The sequence below is a fragment of the Anabrus simplex genome, chromosome 3 (assembly GCF_040414725.1).
Source record: "Anabrus simplex isolate iqAnaSimp1 chromosome 3, ASM4041472v1, whole genome shotgun sequence".
In the NCBI taxonomy this organism is placed as follows: Eukaryota; Metazoa; Arthropoda; class Insecta; order Orthoptera; family Tettigoniidae; genus Anabrus; species Anabrus simplex.
The window spans coordinates 61,509,097-61,535,119 of record NC_090267.1 but is presented as its reverse complement, the minus strand read 5'-3'; the positions used below and the strand labels follow the sequence as shown (position 1 = coordinate 61,535,119).

General features: G+C 40.3%; 1 protein-coding gene across 1 annotated transcript; it reads left to right on the top strand.

Moving 5' to 3' along the window:
• The first annotated feature begins 2,715 nt into the window (after positions 1 to 2,715).
• LOC136867006 (kappaPI-actitoxin-Avd3c) lies at positions 2,716 to 22,278 on the top strand. The gene is made up of 4 exons (XM_067144103.2): positions 2,716 to 2,809; positions 13,036 to 13,186; positions 17,199 to 17,262; positions 22,090 to 22,278. The coding sequence occupies exons 1-4, from the start codon at positions 2,761 to 2,763 to the stop codon at positions 22,099 to 22,101; spliced, it is 276 nt and encodes a 91-aa protein (XP_067000204.2). The 5' UTR covers positions 2,716 to 2,760; the 3' UTR covers positions 22,102 to 22,278.
• Positions 22,279 to 26,023: the final 3,745 nt, after the last annotated feature.

The window sequence follows — 26,023 nt, the reverse complement described above, 5'->3', positions numbered from 1 at the left end:
ACAACTGGACAACTATCCTCCCTTAACACAAATTATGGTGATGATTATTATTTTAAAGCGAATTATAACTGGACAACCATTCTCCCTCAACTAAAACGTTGATGATAATTATTGTCCAGAGAGGAGGTACAACTGAACAAACATCGTCTATTAACACTAATGGTGGTGATGATTATTTTTTAAGAAGAATCACAATTGGACTTTCATCCTCTGTTAACCTTAATGGTGGTGGTTATTATTGTTTGAAGATGAATCACAACTGGACAACCAGAGTCTATTAACATTAACGGTGATTGTCAATATTGTTTGAACGTAAATCACAAATCGACAACCATCCTCTATTACCATTAATGGTGCTGGTGATAGTTTTTTTAAGGGAAACCAAAATTGGACAACCACCCTCTATAAACACAAATTACTTTTTTTATTATTGTGTTCAGAGCAAGCACAACTGGACAACCATCCTCTATAAACACAAATGGTGTTTGTGATTATTGCTTTAAGAGGAATCACATCTCGATAGCCATCCTCTGTTAACATTAATTGCGATGGTGATATTGTTTGAAGAGAAATCACAACTGGACAACCATACTCTTAACATTAATGGTTGTGGTTATTATTGTTTTAGGAGGAATCACAACTGGACAACCGTTCTCTGTTAACGTTAATGGTGCTGGTGAATATTGTTTTGAAATTACAACTGGACACACATCCCCGCTTTACGCTAATAGTGGTGATTACCGAGCGAGTGGTGATGTAGTTGGGGTCATCTAGCGTTGGAGCATGCATCCAGAAGAAAATAGGTTCGAATCCCACCGTCGGTAAACCTGAGGATAGTTTCCCATGGTTTTCAAGTCCAAGCAAGTGAGCTAGTTGAGGCAATGGGCGGTTCCTTTCCACTCTTAGGTCATTCCTATCCCATCTTCGCCATTAGACCTGTTTGTACCGAGCAAGTGGTGACGGAGTTTTGGTCACTTAGCTATAAGGTTGCATTCGGGAGATAGTGGGATGGTTTTCCGCGGTTTCCCATGTTCACGCCAGGTCTGTATCTTGATTAAGGCCGCAGTCGTTTCCTTCCCAGTCCTAACCTTTTCCTATACCATCGTCGCCATAATACCTACCTAAGTTGGTGCGACGTAAACCAAATACCAGTAAATATATTTCATGGTTCTAGCCCTTCTGACAAACAACTCACTCTTGAAAGGATATGAGCTACGAATTTGAGGTAAATAAAATAGAATAAATTATGATAATATATTTTTATTTATTCCTAACAATCACAATCCTTTCCTTAATATTCATTATCCAGTGGATTAGGTTATCATTTTTCCTTTTCCTACCACTACGAGCGCTAATGTGAGGCAATGCAGAGTTTAACTTAAGCCCTTAAAACTACATTCGGTGCGGACATTTCTCAAGAACTCAGAAAAAGCCTGGGGGTATTGAACCAAGGAACACATTACAGAAAGAATTAAGCAAACAACTTAATTTGGCTAGGATTTGAATTTTAAAGACGAGTACAGAAACAAGCAATTTTAGGCTGTTTTTCCGGAAGTGCATTTAGGCCGGAGTAATTTTCGAATTTTTTTATTTGATAGAGCTAACGAAGGCTCACAATTTGAAATCTTTCCGGGCACTTTATCCCTTGAACTTGCGGCACAATTGTGGAAATTGCTTAATTTTACGTTTTTTGTAGAACGGTATCTCCTACTTTGACTGCTAAGAAAGGTTTTGAACATTGAAAGTACCTGTCTGTCTCAGTGCGACGTGAAACAAGTAGCGAACAGAATGCGGTGGCGATTATTGTCTTGAAAAGTGTAACTGAGCAGCAGTTCTCTGCAAATTCTTATCAGATAGCAATGAAGTTATTGGCAAACGAAGAGCGTGAAAATGAATATCCTTAGACCTGGAAAACGTCATACTGTTGCAGTTGGTAGAGAATAAGAGTTGACCAAGGAAAGACAGATAGAAAAAACAAGAACGAAGTTTCTGGCACAAATAAATGAGTGAAGTTTTAGCCAACTCACGCTCGCAGCTTGATAGCCCCTGGGTCAGAAGTGAGTGGAATAAAAACTGAACATGTTCCCTTCATTTCTTTTTCTTTTTAACTGTTAGGGACTTCACTCTGCCGAAACTAATTTTGAGTAAGTTGTTTCTCTTTAAGTATAACTAATGTAGTTATAAATTTATTCCTCAAATTCGTTCCTACCGGGCGAGTTGGCCGTGGGGTTAGGAGCGCGCAGCTGTAAGCTCGCATCCGGGAGATAGTGCGTTCGGAATCCACTGTCAGCAGCCCTGTAAATGTTTTTCCGTGGTTTCCCATTTTCACACCAGGCAAATGCTGGGGCTGTACCTTAGTCAAGGCCCCGGCCGCTTCATTTTCATTGCTATGCCTTTCCTGTCCCATCGTCGTCGTAAGACCTATCTGTGTCGGTGCGACGTAAAGCAACTAGCAAAAACTTCGTTTCTGCAGAGCGAAGAAGCAAATAGGTTAAAATTAACTGAATCAAACTGAAAGAATGTCGTTTCAGATATTACAAAAGGAAAAGTTCCCTTCATTGCAATTGGAAGTGCTTTTTATTATAATTTGTGACCAGTAGAAGAAGATCAATGTCACAGCAGTAGAGATTATGTGTCAGGATGTCTCGAAGCAGATAACCGGTGTTACATTTCAGGAAATCTGCGGTCATTACTTCCGTTGATGCCATGGTATATAGAGAACACAGTGAGTTTCACACAGATCACTCAGAATCTAGTACAATGGAGAGGAAAACAGCTGTTGCTCTTGTGTTCCTCAGCACCATTGCAGGTATTTAATTACAACTTACGCTTCGTTTCACTGTTAATGAATTATTTAGGCATAGCTTTATTTATAACAAGCTGCATTACCCGAGGCTGCCAGGGTAATTTATTTTGACTACTGAATGTATATAGGGCGTAGAATTCCCTTGTTAGGTATGCGTTTAGTCGAGGATTTTCCGCCTTGATAAATGTTTTATGATCCCAAGGAGAGTTTTTAATATTTGGCCTGTATTATTGTGGTGTGTTCAGTTATATTCACTTATCCACGAAAGCTCGATGGCCACAGTGATTATTTCTTATTGCAGTGATTCTGTATTTCCGTATTTTGTTTTGAATGTCGTAGATAATTTAATATTTTGGAAGTGACGTGCATGATTTATGATTATCTGACTTTCTCACAATTACTATGTTAACATTCCTTTCAATATTTTATAATATTGGTGTGGATTCCCATAGGGAACCTGAAATATTTGTCCCGAATGAGTAAATTTTTTATACCAATATAAATGGTCCGTTATTGGATATTACAAAATTTCCAGCTAACTCATTTCTGGTTGCCAGCGTTTCGCCCCCGTGTGCTAAGTTGGGATCGTCAGTTGGTAAATAGCACACCCACCAAGACGCTTGGCTTGTGCATACCGGCATACCGTGGAGGCCACTGCGTAGACTACATGGAGCCCTCGGCAGTGCCAATGCACTATGAGAGACTTTGTCTCATTACCAAAAATTGATGCCTGGCTAGCCATCATATAATATAGATGTGGATTCCCATAGGGAACCGGAAATATTTGTCCCGAATGAATAAATTTATAATATCAATATAAATGGTCCGTTATTGGGCATTAGAAATTTTCCAGCTAATTCATTCCTGGTTGCCAGCGCTTCGCCTCCGTGTGTTAACTGCGTGAAATTAACCTAATTTTTAAATTGAGATCGTTTTCATAAGCTGACGTTGTCGCCCACTTTACTTCCGACCTTAATATTTTAAACTGTCTATTACATTATTCTGCAATGTGCTTTCGTTTTCTAAAGTATCCCATTTATTATATCGTCAGTAAACCAAACCGACTACTTTCTAGACTTTACTCGACATGTTCTAGTTTATTGCCGAGTATACATTAGTGTAAAAGTAGCCTACTGTATTATCGTATAATCCTAATTAATTTAAACTTCCTAGCTTAGTGTACAGACGTTCAGCTCTCCTGAAATTGTAAGCTGCTTGGGAGTCTCTATAATCTTTCTTATGATCTGCAGTGACCTGGAGTCCTATTTTCAGGGTGGGGTGGTGAGCGTCCTCAGACATTATGGGATCAGTGCTCTTTATACATACTACGTTTCCAACGAACCGACTAATTAGCGCTAAACCCAAAGTTCTACTATTGAAATTTGGAAAAGAATTACAATAATTGTGTGGGTACGTTCATGAAATGTCTAAGCTCCTGCGTTTGACTATTTAAATTTACGTCTGTTTCGTTATTACATACTGATGCTATGTAAAAATCTCGGGCATTCGTTATTTTACTGCCGTGGATCTCATAGTAATATTCCAGCCATCCAAATACCTCGGAATAGATCACTAACTTTGAAGAAGGTGGTACGTAAATAGCGCAAACATACCAGACATTCCTTGAACAAATAATTTTTGAAGCAAAACTTCGAAACCACTCATTACATGCACAACTTTCAGGACAGTTAATCCGCTTTTGACTGCTTTCAGCAAACCATTCCACTTCCCCGTCTCCCACTAGCTCTATCGGCTCACTACACTCTGTTGTTTTCCCTGTCATATACAATATAAACCAGCCATGATTCAGTACATACATACATACATACATACATACATACATACATACACTGACTGACAGAGCAAATGCAACACCAAGAAGGAGTGGTTCGAAAGGGATGAAAGTTGGGGAAAAAACAGAGACGGCACGGACGAATAATTGATGTTTATTTCAAACCGATATGCAGGTTACACAATGCGCACGGCATCGACTCAGTAGGATGTAGGACCACCGCGAGCGGCGATGCACGCAGAAACACGTCGAGGTACAGAGTCAATAAGAGTGCGGATGGTGTCCTGAGGGATAGTTCTCCATTCTCTGTCAACCATTTGCCACAGTTGGTCGTCCGTACGAGGCTGGGGCAGAGTTTGCAAACGGCGTCCAATGAGATCCCACACGTGTTCGATTGGTAAGAGATCCGGAGAGTACGCTGGCCACGGAAGCATCTGTACACCTCGTAGAGCCTGTTGGGAGATGCGAGCAGTGTGTGGGCGGGCATTATCCTGCTGAAACAGAGCATTGGGCAGCCCCTGAAGGTACGGGAGTGCCACTGGCCGCAGCACATGCTGCACGAAGCGGTGGGCATTTAACGTGCCTTGAATACGCACTAGAGGTGACGTGGAATCATACGCAATAGCGCCCCAAACCATGATGCCGCGTTGTCTAGCGGTAGGGCGCTCCACAGTTACGGCCGGATTTGAGCTTTCTCCACGCCGACGCCACACTCGTCTGCGGTGACTATCACTGACAGAACAGAAGCGTGACTCATCGGAGAACACGACGTTCCGCCATTCCCTCATCCAAGTCGCTCTAGCCCGGCACCATGCCAGGCGTGCACGTCTATGCTGTGGAGTCAATGGTAGTCTTCTGAGCGAACGCCGGGAGTGCAGGCCTCCTTCAACCAATCGACGGGAAATTGTTCAGGGTGTCTTGCACATGCTGAAGAATGGCGGTTGACGTGGCGTGCGGGGCTGCCACCGCTTGGCGGCGGATGCGCCGATCCTCGCGTGCTGACGTCGCTCGGGCTGCGCCTGGACCCCTCGCACGTGCCACATGTCCCTGCGCCAACCATCTTCGCCACAGGCGCTGCACCTTGGACACTTCCCTATGGGTATCGGCTGCGATTTGACGAAGCGACCAACCTGCCCTTCTCAGCCCGATCACCATACCCCTCGTAAAGTCGTCTGTCTGCTGGAAATGCCTCCGTTGACGTCGGCCTGGCATTCTTTGCTATACACGTGTCCTGTGGCACACGACAACACGTTCTACAATGACTATCGGCTGAGAAATCACGGTACGAAGTGGGCCATTCGCCAACGCCGTGTCCCATTTATCGTTCGCTACGTGCGCAGCACAGCGGCGCATTTCACATCATGAGCATACCTCAGTGACGTCAGTCTACCCTGCAATTGGCATAAAGTTCTGACCACTCTTTCTTGGTGTTGCATTTGCTCTGTCAGTCAGTGTACATACATACTCATTATAGGCTGTTATGCCTTTCAGCGTTCAGTCTGCAAGCCTCTCTGAATCAACTAAAAGTCGCCAAAATTCTCTATTTGCAACTAGTGCTTTGGTCTCATTTAGTTATATACCTCTTATCTTCAAATCTTTAGAAACTGAGTCTAACCATCGTCGTCTTGGTTTACCTGTACTTCTCTTACAATCCGTAACAGAGCCCATTGTTTTCCGAGATAACCTATCCTCCTTCATTCGCCTCACATGACCCACCAACGAAGCCGGTTTATGCGTACAGCTTCATCCATCGAATTCATTCCTAAATTAGTCTTTATCTCCTAATTCCGGGTACCATCTTGCCATTCTTCCCACCTGTTTGTACCAGCAATCATTCTCGCTACTTTTAGTCTGTTACTTATAACTTATGAAAAAGATATCCTGAGTCCACCCGTAAAGCAAAGTTGGTCTGAAAACAGCCCGATGTAAAAATAGTTTCGTCTGGGAACTGACTTCCTTCTTATAGAATACTGTTGATCGCAACTGTGAACTCACTGCATTAGCTTTACTAGATCTTGATTCAACCTCACTTACTATATTACCATCCTGGGAGAACACACAACCTAAATACTTGAAATTATCGACCTGTTCTAACTTTATATCACCAATCTGACATTCAATTCTGTTGAATTTCTTACCTACTGGCTTCGAAAGGCTAATTTTCATACCAAAAACATTGCACCTATTTTCAATTTTCAAGATATTAGACTGCAGGACTTCGGCACAATCTGCCAAAGACCAAGTCGTCAGCATAGGCCAGACTGCTTACTACATTTCCACTTAACTGAGTCCCTTCCTGCCATTTTATACCTTTCAGCAGATGATCCATGTAAAATACGAAGAACAAGGGTGAAAGATTACAGCCTTGTCTAACCCCTGTAACTACCCTGAACCAAGAACTCATTCTACCATCAATTCTCACTGAAGCCCAGTTGTCAACATAAATGCCTTTGATTGATTTTGATAATCTACACTTAATTAAATAGTCCCCCAGGATGGTGAACATCTTTTCCCTTGGTACCCTGTCATATGCTTTCTCACGATGTATGAAACATAAACACAACTGTCTATTTCTCTCGTAACATTTTTCAGTTACCTGCCGCATATTGAAAATCTGATCCTGACAGCCTCTCTGTGGTCTAACACCACACTGGTCTTCATCCAACTTCCTCTCTACGACTGATCGCACCCTCCCTTCCAAGATGCCAGTGAATACTTTGCCTGGTATACTAATCAATGGGATACCTCTATAGTTGTTGCAATCCTTCATGTTCCCTTGCTTATATATAGGTGAAATTATTGCCTTTGTCCAATCTCAAGTTGCTTTACCAACACTCCATGCTAATCTTAGTACTCTATGAAGCCACTTCATCCCTGCCTTCCCACTATACTTCATCATTTCAGGTCAAATTTCATCTGTTCCTGCTGCTTTATGACAATGAAGTTTATTAACCATCCTTTCCACTTTCTCAGGCGCAATTTCACCAACATAATTTTCTTCCTCCCCAAGAGCTTGGCTGTTAGCGACACCACCAGGAAGATTTTGTTTTACGTTGAGAAGATGTTCAAAATATTCCTTCCACCTCTCCAGAGATTCCCTGGGATCTATTATGAGTTTATATGAATTACTCAAAACACTGTACATTTCCTTTTCCCTCCCTTCCTAAGATTCTTTATTACTGTCCAGAAAGGTTTCCTTGCTGCTTTACCTAGCCTTTCCAGGTTATTGCCAAAATCTTCCCATGACTTCTTTTTGGATTCAACAACTATTTGTTTCGCTCTGTTTCTTTCATCTACGAACAAATCCCTGTCTGCCTCGGCCCTTGTTTAGAGCCATTTCTGATAAGCCTTCTTTTTACGTTTACAAGCTGCTCTCACTTCATCATTCCACCAAGATGTTCGCCTTTACCCATCTTTACACACATTTGTACCTAGGCATACCCTTGCTGTTTCTACTACATCAGTAATTATTTACATTTCAAAATTACTGTTTGAAATGTTCTGATTTATTTCACCCAGTTTAGTTTTCAGTCCAAGTACATTCTAGTAGGTTAATGGAGAACAAATCATCTTGGCTGCTAATTGCAATTAAGTCTGAACCCTGTGTTTTACGTATTTGAAAACCCCGTTTCTTACCCAGATCCAGGCGTAATTCTTCTCTCTCGAGCTCGATAGCTGCAGTCGCTTAAGTGCGGCCAGTATCCAGTATTCGAGAGATAGTAGGCTCGAACCCCAATGTCGGCAGCCCTGAAAATGTTTTTCCGTGATTTCCCATTTTCACACCAGGCAAATGCTGGGGCTGTACCTTCATTAAGGCCACGGCCGCTTCCTTCCCACTCCACGCCCTTCCTTGTCCCATCGTCGCCATAAGACCTACCTGTGTCGGTGCTACGTAAGGCAACTAACAAGAAAAAAAATTCTTCTCTCTCACCGTCCTCACCTGGACTAACAGAGTCTTCTTGTGAGACAGCCTCTCTTAGACGTAGATCACGATTTTTCAATAATTTACGGATGCTCGTATGCAACAAAATTCGGAAATACTTTCCTGTGTTGCTAAAGAATATACCACTTGATGAACGACTGCAAGTGTGGTACATGTATAATGGGGCATCGGCCCATTTTTACGGTAATGTTATGGTTAGTCCACACCAAAGTTAATGAACAATTATAACAAAGTTAGTAAACAATGTCACTGAAAACATTCCACAACATGTTAAGAAACATTTGTTAACCAACTTCTTCAACATCGTGCCCACGGCAAAATATCTGTTTGTGAGGTTACAGTGTATAGATTCAGGAAGAAGAAAATACTTACAGCAGCAGCTTTCATTATTTTAGTGAGTACAGTTAGAGAAAAGCGAAGACGCAAAGTGTGACACAGAAAAATGTTGAAAAGGCGTTCAAGAATTAAGTTTGCGGAGAACATTTATGTAAGAACTTTCAATTTATGATGAACCAGCCTTTCAAAATGTTCTTAAGAATGCCCCCACACGACTTTCAGTTCTTCGTCGACAGTAATTGGGCACGAAAATGCAAGAAATGATACAGTTTATCAGAAATCTGACTCCACTAACGACAGACCACTTTTTAATAGGTATTCCTAGCAACTGTTCTCATATATTTAATTTATATACCTATTTGTCTAAAGTATCAAAACAAACAATTTCAGTCATTGTGTCTGAAGTGTTTGAAGCCTTATATAACAATACCAAGGAATCGGTAAAGAATCGGAATAAAGAAAATATTAATTCAGCCTTGTTAGGAGAGTATTATTTTGAGATATACGCCTACAAGTGATTGTAGAATTATAGGCTCTTCGACGAGGAGCAAAACAGGAAAAGAAACTACATTATAACACAGCTATGAGAATGTCATACAGAATTAAAGGTACTGTAGTGTATATCAGAATATTCGCTTACGATTTGATAATCAAATTTAGAAGAAATTTGCGTGCTCTAATTGCGTCCTTGAGCATGTGCGAACCGAAATGTCAACGAAAACACAAAAACGCGCTATTTTGTTTATCAAGATTCAGAAATGTTCATGAACATTGTTTATTAACAGCGTTTATTAACAAAATGAACGAAACATTCTGGTGTGGACGCACCTATAGGCGACAACTAACCTTCCATGAGCGATGGATTGGTCGGGGAGGGCCAGTACCTTGCCTTGCCCGTTCACCTGGCACTTACCCTTTAGATTTTTGGCTTTGGAGACATTTAAAGACCATGGTGCATGCGGTCTCCGTAAATTAAACTGATACACTACGAGAACGCGTGTTCATTGCCTGTGATGCAAACCGTCAACAGCCAGGGGTGTTCCAACGAGTGTGAGATTCTATGCGACGTAGAGTGAAAGAGTGCACTCAATCAATCAATCAATCAATCAATCAATCAATCAATCAATCAATCAATCAATCAATCAATCAATCAATCAATCAATCAATCAATCAATCAATCAATCAATCAATCACCACTGATTTTCATTTAGGGAGTCGTCCAGGCGGCAAATTCCCTATTTGTTGCATTCCTAGACTTTTCTTACATGGTTGCAAAGAATTTGGAAATGTATTGAACATTTCCCTTGGTAAATTATTTCAATCACTAACTCCCTGCCTATAAACGAATATTTGCGCCTATTTTCTCTTGAATTCTAACTTTATCTTCATATTGGGATCGTCCCTACTTTAAAGACATCACTCAAACTTATTCGTCTACTAATATCATTCCACGCCATCTCACCACTGACAGCTCGGAACATACCTCTTAGTCGAGAAGCTCGTCTCCTTTTTCCAAGTATTCCCAGCCCAAATTTTGCAACATTCGTAACGCTACGCTTTTATTAGAAATCACACAGAACAAATCGAACTGCTTTTCTTTGGATTTCTCCAGTTCTCGAATAAAGTAATCCTGGTGAGGGTCCCACACACTGGAACCATACTCTAGTTGGGGTCTGACAAGAGACTAATATGCACTCTCTTTTACATCCTTACCACAATCTCTAAATACCCTCATAACCATTTGAAGAGATGTCTAGCCTTTATTTACAATCCCATTTATGTGATTTCCCCAATGATTTTTTTCCTTCTATTAAAACCTAGGTACTTATAATGATCCCCATCAGGATATTTCACCCTATCAACGCAGTATTCAAGACTAAGAGAAATGTTCCTATTTGTGAAACTCACAACCTGACGTTAACCCCGTTTATCATCATACCATTGCCTGCTGTCCACCTCACAACACTGTAGTGGTCTTTATGCAGTTGCTCACAATCTTGTAACTTATTTATTAATCTATACAGAATAACGTCATCCGCAAAAAGCCTTATATCTGATTCCATTTTCTTACTCACATCATATATATATATGAGTTTTTCTGTGCATTGCTCAGAATTCAACAAAGAATTTTATTTCTCTATCGGTCATATCCACACTAACAAAAAAATGCAATTTTTAAATTTCCGTAATGTCTGTCTGTCTGTCTGTCTGTCTGTCTGTCTGTCTGTCTGTCTGTCTGTCTGTCTGTCTGTCTGTCTGTCTGTCTGTCTGTCTGTCTGTCTGTCTGTCTGTCTGTCTGTCTGTCTGTCTGTCTGTCTGTCTGTCTGTCTGTCTGTCTGTCTGTCTGTCTGTCTGTCTGTCTGTCTGTCTGTCTGTCTGTCTGTCTGTCTGTCTGTCTGTCTGTCTGTCTGTCTGTACATAAGTATGTATGTATTTATGTATGTACCTACGCACATCACGAGAAAATGGCTGAAGAGAATTTAATGAAAATCGGTGTGTAATGTCGGGGAATGAGCCTCTACAATCTAGGCTATAAATAATTTTATTCACGCTGAGTGAAATGGTAGTTTAAAGGAAGGCCTTAAATTTAATTTCAAATATTTATATTATTAATGGTCCTATCGATAAATACTGCATAACTAAAGTTATATAAAATTAAATGTGCCATCAGTTATGTCTTATACATTTTTAGCTTACCGGCTATGATAACAGAGATATTCATGGATTTGTATTTTTTTTTGCCAAGTCCATATCAACGCCAAGCCACGAAAAAATGGGAAAACAGAATTTAATGAAAATTTGTATGTAGATTCAGAGAATAAATAACTACAGTCTAGGCTATAAATAATTGTATTCACGCTGGATGAAACGGTAATTAAGAGGAAAGCGTCTAAAATTTAATTTTTAAATGCATATGTTATTGGTCATATCGAAAAGTACTATATAACAAAAGTTATAGAGAATACAATTTCCAATCATTTATGGTTTATTCAGTTTTACCGTACCGACTATGATAAGAGTGGTATTTCAAAGTCGAAAGAAGACTGAATGTGAAGGGCTACAATATCGAAAGCTCATAAAATTGATCTATAATATCATTATATTGGCTATTGTTTGTTGTGATGTTATTTGTTTGTTATGATGCCATTCATTTCCGATAGATGATATTATTGTTGGGTACCGAGTAGAACAGCCTGCCTGAATACTGGTTAGAAATAGCTGGGGGTTAGATAACTTTCTCCTTTAGCATGCCTTTCCTATAGTTGTTACATTTTCTGATACTACTGGTACGCAACCCAATGGCTCATAATAGTATTCGAGCTATTCGATCCCTGCTCTGAGGTTTGGATAGAAATGATCAGTGTTCGCACTTAACGGAATAATGGCATAGAAGTGTTCACACCTGTCAGTGCCCTGGTCATTCCAGCTCTGGAACTTTGGACTGTTAGATGGCAACGTAGTACTGTTCGTTATAAGTGATAAGCTGTGTGGTTTTTTATTTGATCGAGTATTTTACATCATAGCATTGCTTTTAATCGTGACATTCCTACTGACGTCATTATAATAACCTATGTTGATTTCAGTTCGGAAAATTGCTAAGATAGTCTTTCCTAGCATGTAAAAAGGCGGGTGAAGAGTGAGTGTCTGCTTTTATAATGAAAACTCCCCAACATGATTGTGACTGATGGTAGCAATTACAATGAAAATTCCCTAACCCAGTATTCACATGAGAAAAGACGTATGGTAACTTCCCCGTAAATGCTGTTCAGTTTAATACAATCGTACTCACAACGTGTATACCACCTAATCTAGAATTCTGTATACAATGCAGAATTCCGTAGCGAAGCACAGGTGTATCAGCTAGTTTATATATCTAAGAAAATATAAAGGACCATTAAGACTGCCTTGAGGAATTTCCCTCTTAATGATCACAGTAGCATATCATTGCAGTGGATGGCGGTCACATGGAGCACATGTTGTGAAGGGTAGATCAAGGCATGGTGATCACGGAAGGTAGCGATCATAACTATGAAATTACTGGGTTTACGAGCAATGTGTATGGGACCCGTTATCCTTCGTTTGTTGCATTCTGCCGCCTCTATAAATATTGGAACCTTTCTTCAAGGACACTCTCTATATATGTCTCTTCTCTTTCAGTGAGCATGGCCACTAAGGTTCAACCAGAACTTTGCCTCTTGCCGTACGACGTGGGACCTTGTCGTGCAGGAATGCCCCGCTACTATTATAATGCTGCTACTAACATATGTGAGAGGTTCACTTACGGCGGTTGTAGAGGGAATGAGAACAAGTAAGTACAACTATTTTTGTATGTACTCAAAGACAGGGCTTTAGCCCCAAAAATTTTCAGGATACCCTCTAAATTTATGTCAAGCCTAATCCCGATTTGAGGATCGCCACTGTTACTAAATTTAGTGTTTGGCGCTTTATATGCAACTGATTTTCCGGAATATGACGGCTTACTCTTCTTAGCATCACTATCTTTGCTTTCATATTTTCTTTTTTGACTTAAACTACCCAATTTCAACCAAAGTTCCATCTTTCTTATTGCTAAACAGTGTGCTGTTTATATCCATTCACACAAAACTGTTATTAAATGCTTAGACCCTACAGGACAGTGTAGAAATAGCCTATTTTACATTCTGATGGGAACATGATATACCCACTCACAGTCATAAAACTGACCAATATACCAATGTTTTATGATGTTATGGTATATGTATTTATAAAATATTCAAAGGTATATAATGTCAGTACGATCCTATTCAATATGTAGCTCATTCTTACACACTACATTATAAACTACGCCAGTAACATGCATTGGCAAAATAATATAGGTCGCACTAGGTACATATCGATCAGTTTGTGCATGCTCGATACCTCATAATCTTAAGTCATTGTGGGTTGAACTGTATTAGTAACATCTGTAAGCAACGATTGACGTCTATACTCCTGATGACCCCACGGGGGTAGGTTGTTGCTGGCAACTCGCTGGATACTTCGATGGTATACATGTTACAACGTTGGTGATTATTCTTAAGTAGGAACGTTAAAATTCTGTTGCAGAATAGTGAAAGTAAATTCAGTCATTATAGCAAAGCAGAAAGGTCCATCCATACATTATCTAAAGGCTAAGCCTTGTCGCTGCAGCCACATCTTACGGTCTTCAGCAGTCCTTTTCATTGTGACATAGAAAGCAAAACCCAGCTGAGTGATTATGTTCCTAAGGTATGAGAGACGTGGTCTTCCCCTCGACTTCTTCCCTAGGACCTTTCCTTCGAAGACATTCTGGAGAGGTGTCGTGTCGTAGGACATGTCCAAGAAATTTAGCTTTCCTTTGCTCTATTGAATAAATTAAGGTCCGTTTCTCATTAACTTCATTCAAGATTTGGATTTTTTTTTCTATCCAACTCGTCCCTGTCAGTGTTCTCCACAACCGCATTTCAGCAGAAAGGTATACGCAAAAATCTCGGACGATATACTCTACTGAGTGATGTTAAGGAGAAGGTATACGGCCCCGCTCGAAGACCAGAGGTGAAATATCACCTCCTGTGAGTGGGACGTTATAAGAAAGAAATTAAATTGCTTATTTGCACACCGCTTTGGTTGACGAGGTTAACATCTATGAAGAAGTGGAGAAAAAATTCGCACTGTTACATTTTCACCGTTACGCGGAAGAAGTACAGAATCATGGATATGTTTCTGAGCTTAAAAGACGAGTGAGTCCAGACTCTTTGGCTGCTCCCCTCTTCGTATCCTCTTACGGCATGAGGCGGAGATAAAAAATTAGCTTCGGTAAATGGAAAGAAAAATGACGGCATCGAAAAATGAATGGTTATGATAAAAATTATGAGTGCATGTTAATAGCTTGGTGCAGGCCCTTTAATTAAAACCCTCCGACTGGAAACTGTATGTTATTGTCGTGGAGGAGAGTGTTTTATGTGGTGTGTGAGTTGCAGGGATGTTGGATACAATGCAAACACCCATTTAAGATTAAAATCTCCTACCCAACCGGGAATCGGACCCGAGGCCCTCTGAAAGCAAGCCAAAGAGTTGGTTGAAAGAATGGCAAGGCTGATGAATTGTAAGAAAATAAAAGACATTCTAGACTTTGTAAATATAACATGTTATTATTTTTATTGTAGAGGTTGCGATTTTCTGATCGTGAAATGGAATTTCATGTCCTTCACGAAGATTGTCCGTGTCCCAGTACCTTCAGTTCTGATCATTCACATGCCCACATAAATAGAAATAAACATCGACCGTCATAATTAAGAATCGACAATAGCATCATGGTCAGACTGCAGTATCTGTCGACAGAAATTTACACGGGCAGCTAGATTATAACTGGGGCTGCCTGGCCGAGGCGGTAAAGGCGTGCTCGGTTCGCCCGGAAGGAAAAAAAAATGAAATGTCGTATGGCTTTTAGTGCCGGGATATCCCAGGACGGGTTCGGCTCGCCAGGTGCAGGTCTTTCTATTTGACTCCCGTGGGTGACCTACGCGTCGTAATGAGGATGAAATGATGATGATGACAACACATACACCCAGCCCCCGTGCCATTGGAATTAACCAATTAAGGTTAAAATCCCCGACCCGGCCGGGAATCGAACCCGCGACCCTCTGAACCGAAGGCCAGAACACTGACCGTTCAGCCAACGAGTCGGACCGCCCGGAAGGACATGGGTTCGAATCCCCGTCAGGAAGTCGTAAAATTTAAGAAACGAGATTTCCACTTCCGGAGGTGCATACGGCCCTGAGGTTCACTCAGCCTACATCAAAAATGAGTACCAGGTTAATTCCTGGGGGCAAAGGCGGCCGGGCGTATAGCTAACCACTCTACCCCATCACGTGCCGTGGTTAACAATGGTGGAAGCCTTTACCTTCCACTCCTCCAAGGGCCTTCATGGCCTGTACGGAGGTCTCTTTGTCTTTGTAGCTAGATCATAATGGTGTTAACTGAATAACCACTCACACTTTGTAAGGATAAAAGTAAAGCATTTTAAGTCCCAATAATGTTGATGTTTGTGGAATGCCACACTCCTCCACCAATCGGCGTGGACATTACTCCTTTGTAAATATTCTCTTCTGTGCTTCCTTCTGGACCCTGGTTGACGACATTTTCTGAATAACTTGGTTATGTATTACCTAATAATATTATTGGTTTCGAGGGGCCACTAACTACATATTAATGGTTTTCGGAGACGCAAAGGTGCCGAAATTGTGTCCCGCGGGAGTTCTTTTACCAACCCTTGAATCTACAGACACGAGGTTAACGTATTCAAGAGCCTCCAAGTAACACCGGACTGATCCAGCAGATCTATTCAGTTCAGCTATGTATCGTCTGGAATGAAGAGGAGTGCCATGGAAACTACACAGAAATTTGCAAGCGGTTCTGTCATACGATTTCTTCTTTAGGAAAAAAGGCTCAGCTAGAAATATTCCTTATCAAATACCATATGTCATCATACTAATACCAAACCAAACCCCATCATCTCCCAATCGACCGCTACTCAGCCCGAAGGCTTGCATTTTACTAGGTGTCTGTAGTCAGCATGGCGAATCCTCGAAGCCGTTATTCTTGGCTTTCTAGACCACACCCGCGGTCTCACCGTCATATAAATACTCAACTGTAATCACATAGTCTGAGTGGGCCTCGAACTGGTCTTCAGATCCAGGTAAAACTCCCTGGCCTGGCCGGGAATCGAACCCGGGGCCTCCTGGCAAGAGGCAGGCATGCTACCCCTACACCGCGGGGTTGCCATCACCATACTAATACCTAACACAAATTACATTCGATAACATATTTAGTAAAACAGCACAATACACGGTAATAACATGCGCTCGATAAGAACTCCACTGGTAAACCAAACGCTTATCGCTAACCATGCTCGCTTCGATGTCTGCCCGCGCACTGCATTCCCCCACCCCCCCACTCGGGAACAACGCGCGCATTTCGCTGGTCCACCTTCACGGAAGCACCTGTAAATTTTCACTGCCTCTCCCTGCAGTCTCTCGCTTGAAGACTCAACGTACGCATACATATTGTAAATGCAACATGATAACAATAGAATTCGTGTCACAATCTAGCACAATTAGCAAACTTAAGTCATGTTTCTTCCATCTTATTTAAAAAGACGTAGGCCTACAGCGTACATTTACTAATTAATTTAATGACTGTCTGCCTGAAATGCATATAAAATATGTTATACTTAGTGTTCAAATGTTAAGTAATATGTAAGTTAGTTTTAACCATATTTCACCACGTGTGACTTATATCTTCATATTATCTACTCTTTCCAGCTTTAGAACACCCAAGGAATGTGTTGAAACTTGCATGCCAAATGATGGTGAAGGAGAATACGAGGTAAGTATTTTAGAACAATTTTATCACCGAATTACACTAGTAAAACATCTTCCGTTCGATATAAATAATAAAATGGGCATATTTTTATAGGCCACTCACGCTGAATATGAGAATAATTACCTATTATTTGTAATATGTCATGTTTAACTATTAGTAATATGAAATCCAGTGTTTCTTAAGGTTATACTGATCTGGTCCCCGTGAGAAAAAAGTCGGCTAATACAAGAATTGTTGAAGAAATAATAAACAGATGCTGGTACTTATGACCGAAACATACCAGTCAAAATAGAGCGAGGATCAATAATTCCATCGCCCATTCATTCACTCTTTGCATGTCTGCATACTGGTCCGACTTAGTCAAGATGCCGTGAAGGTGCGCGTGTATCGATACATTTTTATCTCTAGCAGCTAGATCGCGTCAGACGTTAAGATAAATGAACAGCTGGAAGACCCAAGACATGCATAATAATGGCATTTCTGTACGTGTACTAATGAGTGGAATGAAGAAGACGAGAATAATAATGATCAATTCCCTTCCCACATACAACTTCAAGTTTTTGAAATTACTCAGCCTTAAAATCCCTAACCTCTCATATCGATTATTCTGAATATCACTATTCATCTCTGAATACATCGCTCTTCCAATGCTGTTATTCCATGATGAAGACCGTCTTCCTATTTAACAAATACAGTAATGTTTCGATTATCCGCTTTTCGATTAACCGAGCTCCCGTGTTACCCGAGCCAGATAAAAAAAGAACGATCGCCTCTCTATCAGCGCCAAACACAATTGCTTCACCGTTCTAGTCTAATCACTTTATAAATGATATCAGACTGAATATGCAACGCAGTGACTCCATTGCTTTGCGGCTCGAATAAGTAACTCGTCACTCACCGCTATCCAATAGTTGTTTGGCAGCTTTTAGTACTGTTACACTAGGGAGCATATTTCCATGCAGAAAACGGTTAGATTTCAATGAGTCGAAGGCGTCCTCTATCCCGGAGGTTCAGCGGGAAACGTTGGCTAAATATTTGGGGTTTTAAGGTCCTTGTCCCTAATGTTTATGCGACACTTGTCATCACTATATCGGCCGTCGGTCAAATTAATGGAAAAAGGAAGACATGTGGTGATATCGCTAGAAGATAAGATTAATTATATTAAACGAGTTACATAGTGGTGAAATGATAATGAAAAAGAAGACGACTTAACGAACGCGGAAAGCAAAAGAGGTCATACTGATGGTTTGAATGTGATCGAAAAGACACAGCTCTATACAGAATGGTAAGACGAAGAAAACACCGGCTGACATTATGATGCTGCGACTTCTGCGCAACATGGCGGTGAAAAGGCGAGGCAGCCTAATGAAACAGAAGACTATTGAATACTTTCTTACGAAATTCTAAGCTTTCAGTGTACTGTAGGCTACAGTACTGTTTGTTCTTTAATGCACATATACTATTCTCAACGTATAGATTTCATATTTATCTGGTTTTCATTCTACTTAGTCCAAAAGATAAATCACTTTCCTAAATTCCATTTACAACAACTATTCAGTAACCATATCTTTCATCCGCCATTTTCTTACCCAAGGTAGTCTGCGTCCACATTAATTCGGATAATCGATATTCTGCTGTAGAGGTCTCTGTTCTACGTAAGATGTACTAAACTCGAATTCTTGTAAACATGTTTTCATTGTGCTATTTATATAAGTTATTAAGAATTTTTTTCACTTACTCTTTTTAAAACTTGCCCTTATTTAAACATAGACGAAAATATGCATTTATTTATTGTATAATCACTATGTTTCTGTAAGTCAGGTTTTAAGAGTTGACAATAATTTACAGCTTCATTAGATAATTTTAGGGACACTGATAGGAAACTTAATGCTGTAAGTTTTCCTAACACATGGGGTGAAGTATTATTTTTCTCCGGGTACAATATCGTGTCGACCAACCTAAATTTGATCTGAGAACGTATGTCACAGGCCGTTTCTGGCAAATTAAAAGCGATACATTCAATATTTCTACATTGCAATTTGATTCAAGGCCGGCTTAATCTAAATGTTAGAAAGATATAGGGTTCTCCTCATAAATCCTGACAGCTTGCAGTCGGTCCATTTTGGCACAGCCGGCTTGTATTCCGTCCTTGCTTCTTAAATCTATAAACTTGCTGTCGAAATTGAATGAGCAATTTGTCAAAAGCAGAAATAACAACACTCAAGTGGATAAGAGAATGTACAACAAGAATGTAAAATACACAGTTCAAAAAATTAGGGGAACATATCTTGTAACGTCTGGTATGTGAACCTTAATTTGGTAGATGGGGTGACAATGGTCGTATAGCATACCTTGAGACCTTAGCTGCTCAGTGTATGTCAAATCGAAGTTATACACCATCTGTAGGCGTGACCATGGATTAAACTGTCAGGTGAACCCTCAAAACAAAGTGAATAGCGGTGCGTCCGTGCGTCGTTGTGAGGTACACAGACCACTGTGGTCATAGGAGCACGTTGTACTTAAACTAGCACATCCCATGAGACATATTATGAGGTTCAAGTCGCAAGGGCCGTCACTTTGATCCAGGAAGGATGGACTTTTCGTCTTGTTGCTGTGGATCTCAATATCTCTCTGTCAGTTATTCAACGCTTATGGAATCGCTACAATGAGACAGGCCAGTCCACAAGAAGGGTCGCACAAGGTCGTGGGCGCATGATAACCCCAGAGGGCAGACCCTGGAATCGAATACGGGGATTCGGGGGTGGCAGCTAATTACACTAACCACTACACCACACAAGCGGACATTATTATTATTATTATTATTATTATTATTATTATTATTATTATTATTATTATTATTATTATTATTATTATTATTATTATACCGAACCAATTGGCCACGCAGTTCAAGTTGCCAAGCAACTGTAGAGCAGCTTTACGAAATACTAGCTAGCTACTGAGAGTTCGAAAACGAGGCTTACTAACGCCAGGGAGCGTATTTGACGAGTAGTGCTGAGGAACATGCAACCAGCAGCCGTCCAGTTGTTATCCCTTCATATTCTGAAGAAATATACCTGCAAACAGTAATACAGTAATACCTCTGTGAAAATCAGTTATTAGACTTCCCATTCATCATTAGTGCATGCGGGACACTTACAAGTAGAAGGTACGACGCTGGTGGACCACCTGGTATGAACATGTTTTACTGCATATCGTCGTTGCCGGGACAAATCCTCCTATGTGAAAATATTTTTGGAGATATACTGACCCGCAGCACATACATTATGAAGAGCGAGAATGCCTTGACAACATTCACACAATATTGCACCTTAGATGACAGAATCTTACCGGCCAACGTTCTAAGCTAAAATATTTCACATAGGAGGTTTTGTCCCGGCAGCGACGATATTTGGAGTTCATTTACAGCACTATGAACAGCATAAAGAGACCGAAGCATCCAAATTTAGCAATAAATTCAATCTTAAAATAACCGTTGTAAATACGACATGAATGAACATTTAAATTTAAGAGGATTTCGAATCAGAAAAGATGCATTCTGTCATTATGTACTTGTTTATCCTGATAACATCTGGAAGGAGCAGAAGTGTTATGTGGGTAATTGTGTTTGTGGATGCTTATAACAGGAACATACATCAAATTACTGCCTCTGGCATTCCTTCTCTCAATATCTCTTTCAAGAATTGCGAACAGAATTATTTCGAGCCGTAGAACATTCTTAAGTTACATATCCATTATCTTGAGAATTATATTACATAAAGGTTGCCCGTAAAAGTAAAATGAACCTAGCATTACCGCTTTGTAGCTATGACCTATTAACGCACTTATATAGTATAGCGTATTAAAGTTTCATTTACTTTACACTTCAGCTTCAAAAGACGAACAGAATGAACCCTGTTCTCTTGGACTACATATGCATATGTGGTTGGGAGGTGTCACCAGTGTTAAGGAAAATAATGACTAGGAGGAGCATTGTGAGATACGAGGTATTGTCTCTTAACCGTGGATATGTGAAATCCTGTATGATTTACGCCCAGCGCACAGCTTGTGTGTTTGATTCCTACGAGTAATTTGGTGATTTTATTTTTAAATTAAAGAGGACCTAGGATATTGTTATGTACTATAACAGAATAGAGTGCTCTCATCTCCTAGTACCGGATCGCCTGAAACTACAGATAGAACACTCTCTTATTGCAATTCATTAAGTTGGATACATGCATTACATTTTCCACTTATATTTATTTGATTGGTACTACACTAAATATAATTTATTTTGTCCTAGACATTAACAATGTTCTATTGTCTTGGACAACATGTACCTTCCTTTCCCTTAGCTTACTAAATGTTTAATTTTGTAATGGCATGACAATACAACAATTTATATATTACTACATTTGATATTATATTTAACCTCCGAGTAATTATATTCATTATTCTAAGACACGCAGACGTTTTATTCATCTTATCCTTCATTATTCTCGTGTGTGTTTGATTTCTTTAATTAACTTCTTTCCACATATTATTTTAAATTTAAAAAAATATTGCTATTCTCCTCGGTGTAATCCACTCCTTTCTTAATAGTTTAGCAATTTTATAGAATTCTCTCTCTCTCTTTCCATTTTATTTTTATATTCACTTGCCAGATATTTTCCTCTCAGTACTTCGGTTGCCCTACAAACTCTTAAGACATGCGTTTCTTCCATTTCTTCCCCAATGAGTATACACTGCTTTTCGTTATTTTTCTCTCTCTCTCTGAAGCTTATTTTTTTATTGTATACTAAATGATTGACAATTAACACATTTTTGTTACAGGTCGACTTCTGAACCGAAGAAGATGCAATCCGAAGTTATGTACTTGTGTAATTTAGCAACACCTAGAAGCAACAGAAATATTTCTCTTATATCTATCATCACAATTGTAACGTATATCAGGTTACTGTAACGCAGTGTTATGAAACTGGAATTTATGTCTGACGTTAAGCAAAAAATAAAGACATTAAATACGAATGGTGTACTCAAATAGTTGAAAAATGTCAAAACAGTATGCTAGCTTATCTTCAAATATTGAATCGAAGGATACCAAGAAATGAGCCCAAATCACCCGACTGATGGCTCTTCTCTTCACGCATACATGGCTTTCAACTAGAATGTTCTCAGGATGTGTTTTATGTCGCCGTTCCCACATTAATTTCAGCAGAGATCCCTTTCGCGTCCTCGCCAAATCGTCGTCACGCCTGTGCAGACCGCTATGTGACAATATTGTGGAAGAAATACTCACCTGCAGCACATATCGTCGCTGTTCGGGAATGTCGATATGCAGTCCATCAGAATAAATTTCGATGTGTTAATTTTTCCTAAGTCATGCAAACATACATTCCTAGAGTGCGGTATGGTAAGGCTCATTTTCCTTTACATTTCAGCATAGGAAAACAAGCCCAACGAGAATTGTGCTGGTAGACTACATATCCATATGTGACTGGGAGGCGTGACCAGTCTTAAAGAGAATAATGGATAGAAAGAGCATTGGAAGATGCGGGAATTTGCTGTAACAGCGATGATATTCTGTTTATTTGGGTTTTTTCTTTCCAAGTTCTGGAAGACGGTCGTACAGAAGTTAGACTTGTTGACGAAGGTCAGTTTTTTCGTCAGAGGCCAACAGCACATCGTCAACATAGAGCAGAGTCGAAGTTACATTTTTCTGTAGAACTGTTGTGACGGTATCCATTGCTGTGATGAAGAGGAGAGACGAGGGAGCAGATCTCTCGTGTACTCCCACTCAATTGCACATGTGTTACAATAATTCAAAGTAAGCAGTCAATAAAATAGATACTGGCAGATAACATGCTCTGTGCGAAAACGCCTGAAGAATAATATTTTAATAACTGAGCGTTGTGTGAAGAACAAGTTAATAGAGTAATCGAAACCGACTATCAACCTATTAGGTCGTGTTACGTACATTTAGTACGTGTTGAAGAGATGTTAAGTACAGAACAAAAATGGCCAACCAGACACCAGTGGAAACCATAACGGTATAAATGGCATTTTAATACTGAAAACATTTTCTTTCAGAAAAAGTAGGGGAACCCATACGACAAAAAAATGTAAATTCAGCAATTTCCTCAATTGTGACGAAAGTCGAATTTCTAAAGGGCGCGGAAAAGCTTCAAATTGTGAGTCTTCGTTAGCTTTATCAAACGAAAGAAGTAAATTTCAGAAAACATTTCCTGCCTAAATGCAGTTCCGGAAAAAGCCAGAAAGCTCTTGTTTCTTTCGTCGTTTCCTTTCGAAGCAAGACCTAGCCAAATTATCTTATTTACATAATTCCTTCTGTAATGTGCTCCTTGGTTCAATATCCTCAGGTGGTTTTTTTTTTAATATTCAGACTGAATGTAGTCATAAGAGTTTAAGTGAATGTCTGCATTGACTCACATTAGCGCTCGTAGTGGTGCTTAAGCGAAACAATGCATTGACTCACATAAGCGCTCGTAGTGGTGCTTAAGCGAAACAATGCATTGACTCTCATTAGCGCTCGTAGTGGTAGAAAAAGTCAAACTGCTTATCTAATCGACAGGATAATGATAATTAGGGAAAGGATTGTAAATTCTAGGAATAAATAGACAATGTATTCTCATACTTGTTTATATTCACCTAAAATTCGTAGCTCATATCCATGGGATGTTTTCAATATTGAGTTGCTTGCCTGAGGGGCTAGAACTGAGGATTTCTGTGAAAATGAAGTGCACTTTAGCCACATAATATGGCCATACACTTGAATGCTAGAGAGACTCAAGAAAATACGACAGTTACTGCTATTTACAGACAGGTAGTACGATAACAATTCTTCGATTCACAGCCAACATGATCGTCGCTCTAATTACCGGCGTTGAAAACGGGTTCCCACACTGCACCTAGATGTCGGGCACCATAGCTAAATGGTTAGCATGCTGGCCTGTGGTCCAAGCGGTCCCGGGTTCGATACCCGGCCTAGTCAGGGATTATTAAATTTCGATCGACCAGGCAAGTTGGCCGTGCGATTAGGAGCGCCCAGCTGTGAGCTTGCACCCGGGAGATAGTGGGTTCGAGCCCCACAGCCGGCAGCCCTGAAGATGGTTTTCCGTGGTTTCCCATTTTCACACCAGGCAAATGGTGGGGCTGTACCTTAATTAAGGCCACGTCCGCTTCCTTCCCACTCCTAGTCCTTTCCTATCCCTGTGTCGGTGTAACGTAGAGCAAAAAAAATTATTTCGGTCATTAGAACAATTTCTATAGCTCGGGGGTTGGCTGCTTGTGCCGTCTCCAGCATTAGGTAGGTCCCCATTCTCACGGACATGCAGGTCGTCTATGCAGCATCAACTTGAAAGACCTGCACCAGACCTCTCTGGAGCCTACACGCCATATAACAGCCACAGTATCCCCTGCCTGCTGTAAGAGGCAACTAAAAGGTGCCCTAGTGTCTCTCAACTTGGCGACGAGGCCCTAATCTGTGTCCTAGCATTTCTTCCACTTCACTGTGCCAGGATTCTCACTTTCGTCTATACTATTCAACCCCCCTTGGTCAACTCTTGTTTTTTTTCCGATCCCGACGTCATTACAGCACTCGAATCCTGTAAAGTCTTTCATCGGGACGAACAGAAATGAATAGTGTGACGACTCCATCTGAATCACATGTTAACATAAACGGCGAACATGTTCGCCGCCTGCAGCGCTGCTGTCAAGGTAAAGACATGTAAGCGTTCATTTAGACGACCTAAAGCGGGAGCGTGTAAATATTTTCTGGTCATTTTCGGTAGTTGGATATGCGACAGATATCTGGCGATAATTTTATGTGAACTGAAAAGCGAAAAATATTAGGTATTTGAGAAGTAGGGTGTATACTTCGGCATATGCTTCAAACTTCTATTACATGCGAATATGCCTACAATTTACCATGTCCCGGGTTGCAAATCGGGTTATGAAAAACAGTCGAAAGAAAAGTTGTTTTTCTTTTTTTTTTTCACTGCAAAAGATCCCAGTCTGTTCTCCACGACATGATCTGCTTTGAGTGATATAAGTCGTATCCGTGAACCGCATTTTACGGCCGAACTTATCCATAAATGTGACAGCTTCCTAATTAATGCGGATAAAGTGGAAATTGCTAGACAGAGACGAATCCCACAGCACTCCCACACATTTTTCTTAATCTTTCGATATATGTACAGTATACTGAAACACCATAGCAAGACGATCTACATATCAACACCAATCTTCCAAATAAAATGTCCCTTCCACTCATAATTCGTCGCTGTTCGGGAAAGAGGTCATGTCTCAAAATGCTCATCCCCTCTGTTATTTTTCTTAAGAATTTTTACGCCTCGCAGAAAAATATGGATATGCAGTCCATGAGAACAATTTTCGTTGTGTTCATTTTCGTATGCTGATGTGTAAGGAAAATAAACCGTAAGTACGTTGTACTGTACGAGTTCGTAAATAAGTCACGCAAACATACATTCCTAGAGTGCGGCACGGTATTGCGGCTTTTCAAGACTGTGCATTTTGTTTACTGACCGATGAGTGTGTTTAAATTTAATTTGTGTTTGATTCAAATTAGGATATAGTGTTCTTTGTTTTGAAACTAATCGGTGAAAAATACGGAGGAGACAGGTTTACAGTTCTTAGTTACCTAAGGGCATTACGTAAGGAACTGGTTCGTCACTAACCGTTTCAAATCATTTATTTAAACGATAAAATCCGAATTAAGTCCATCAAA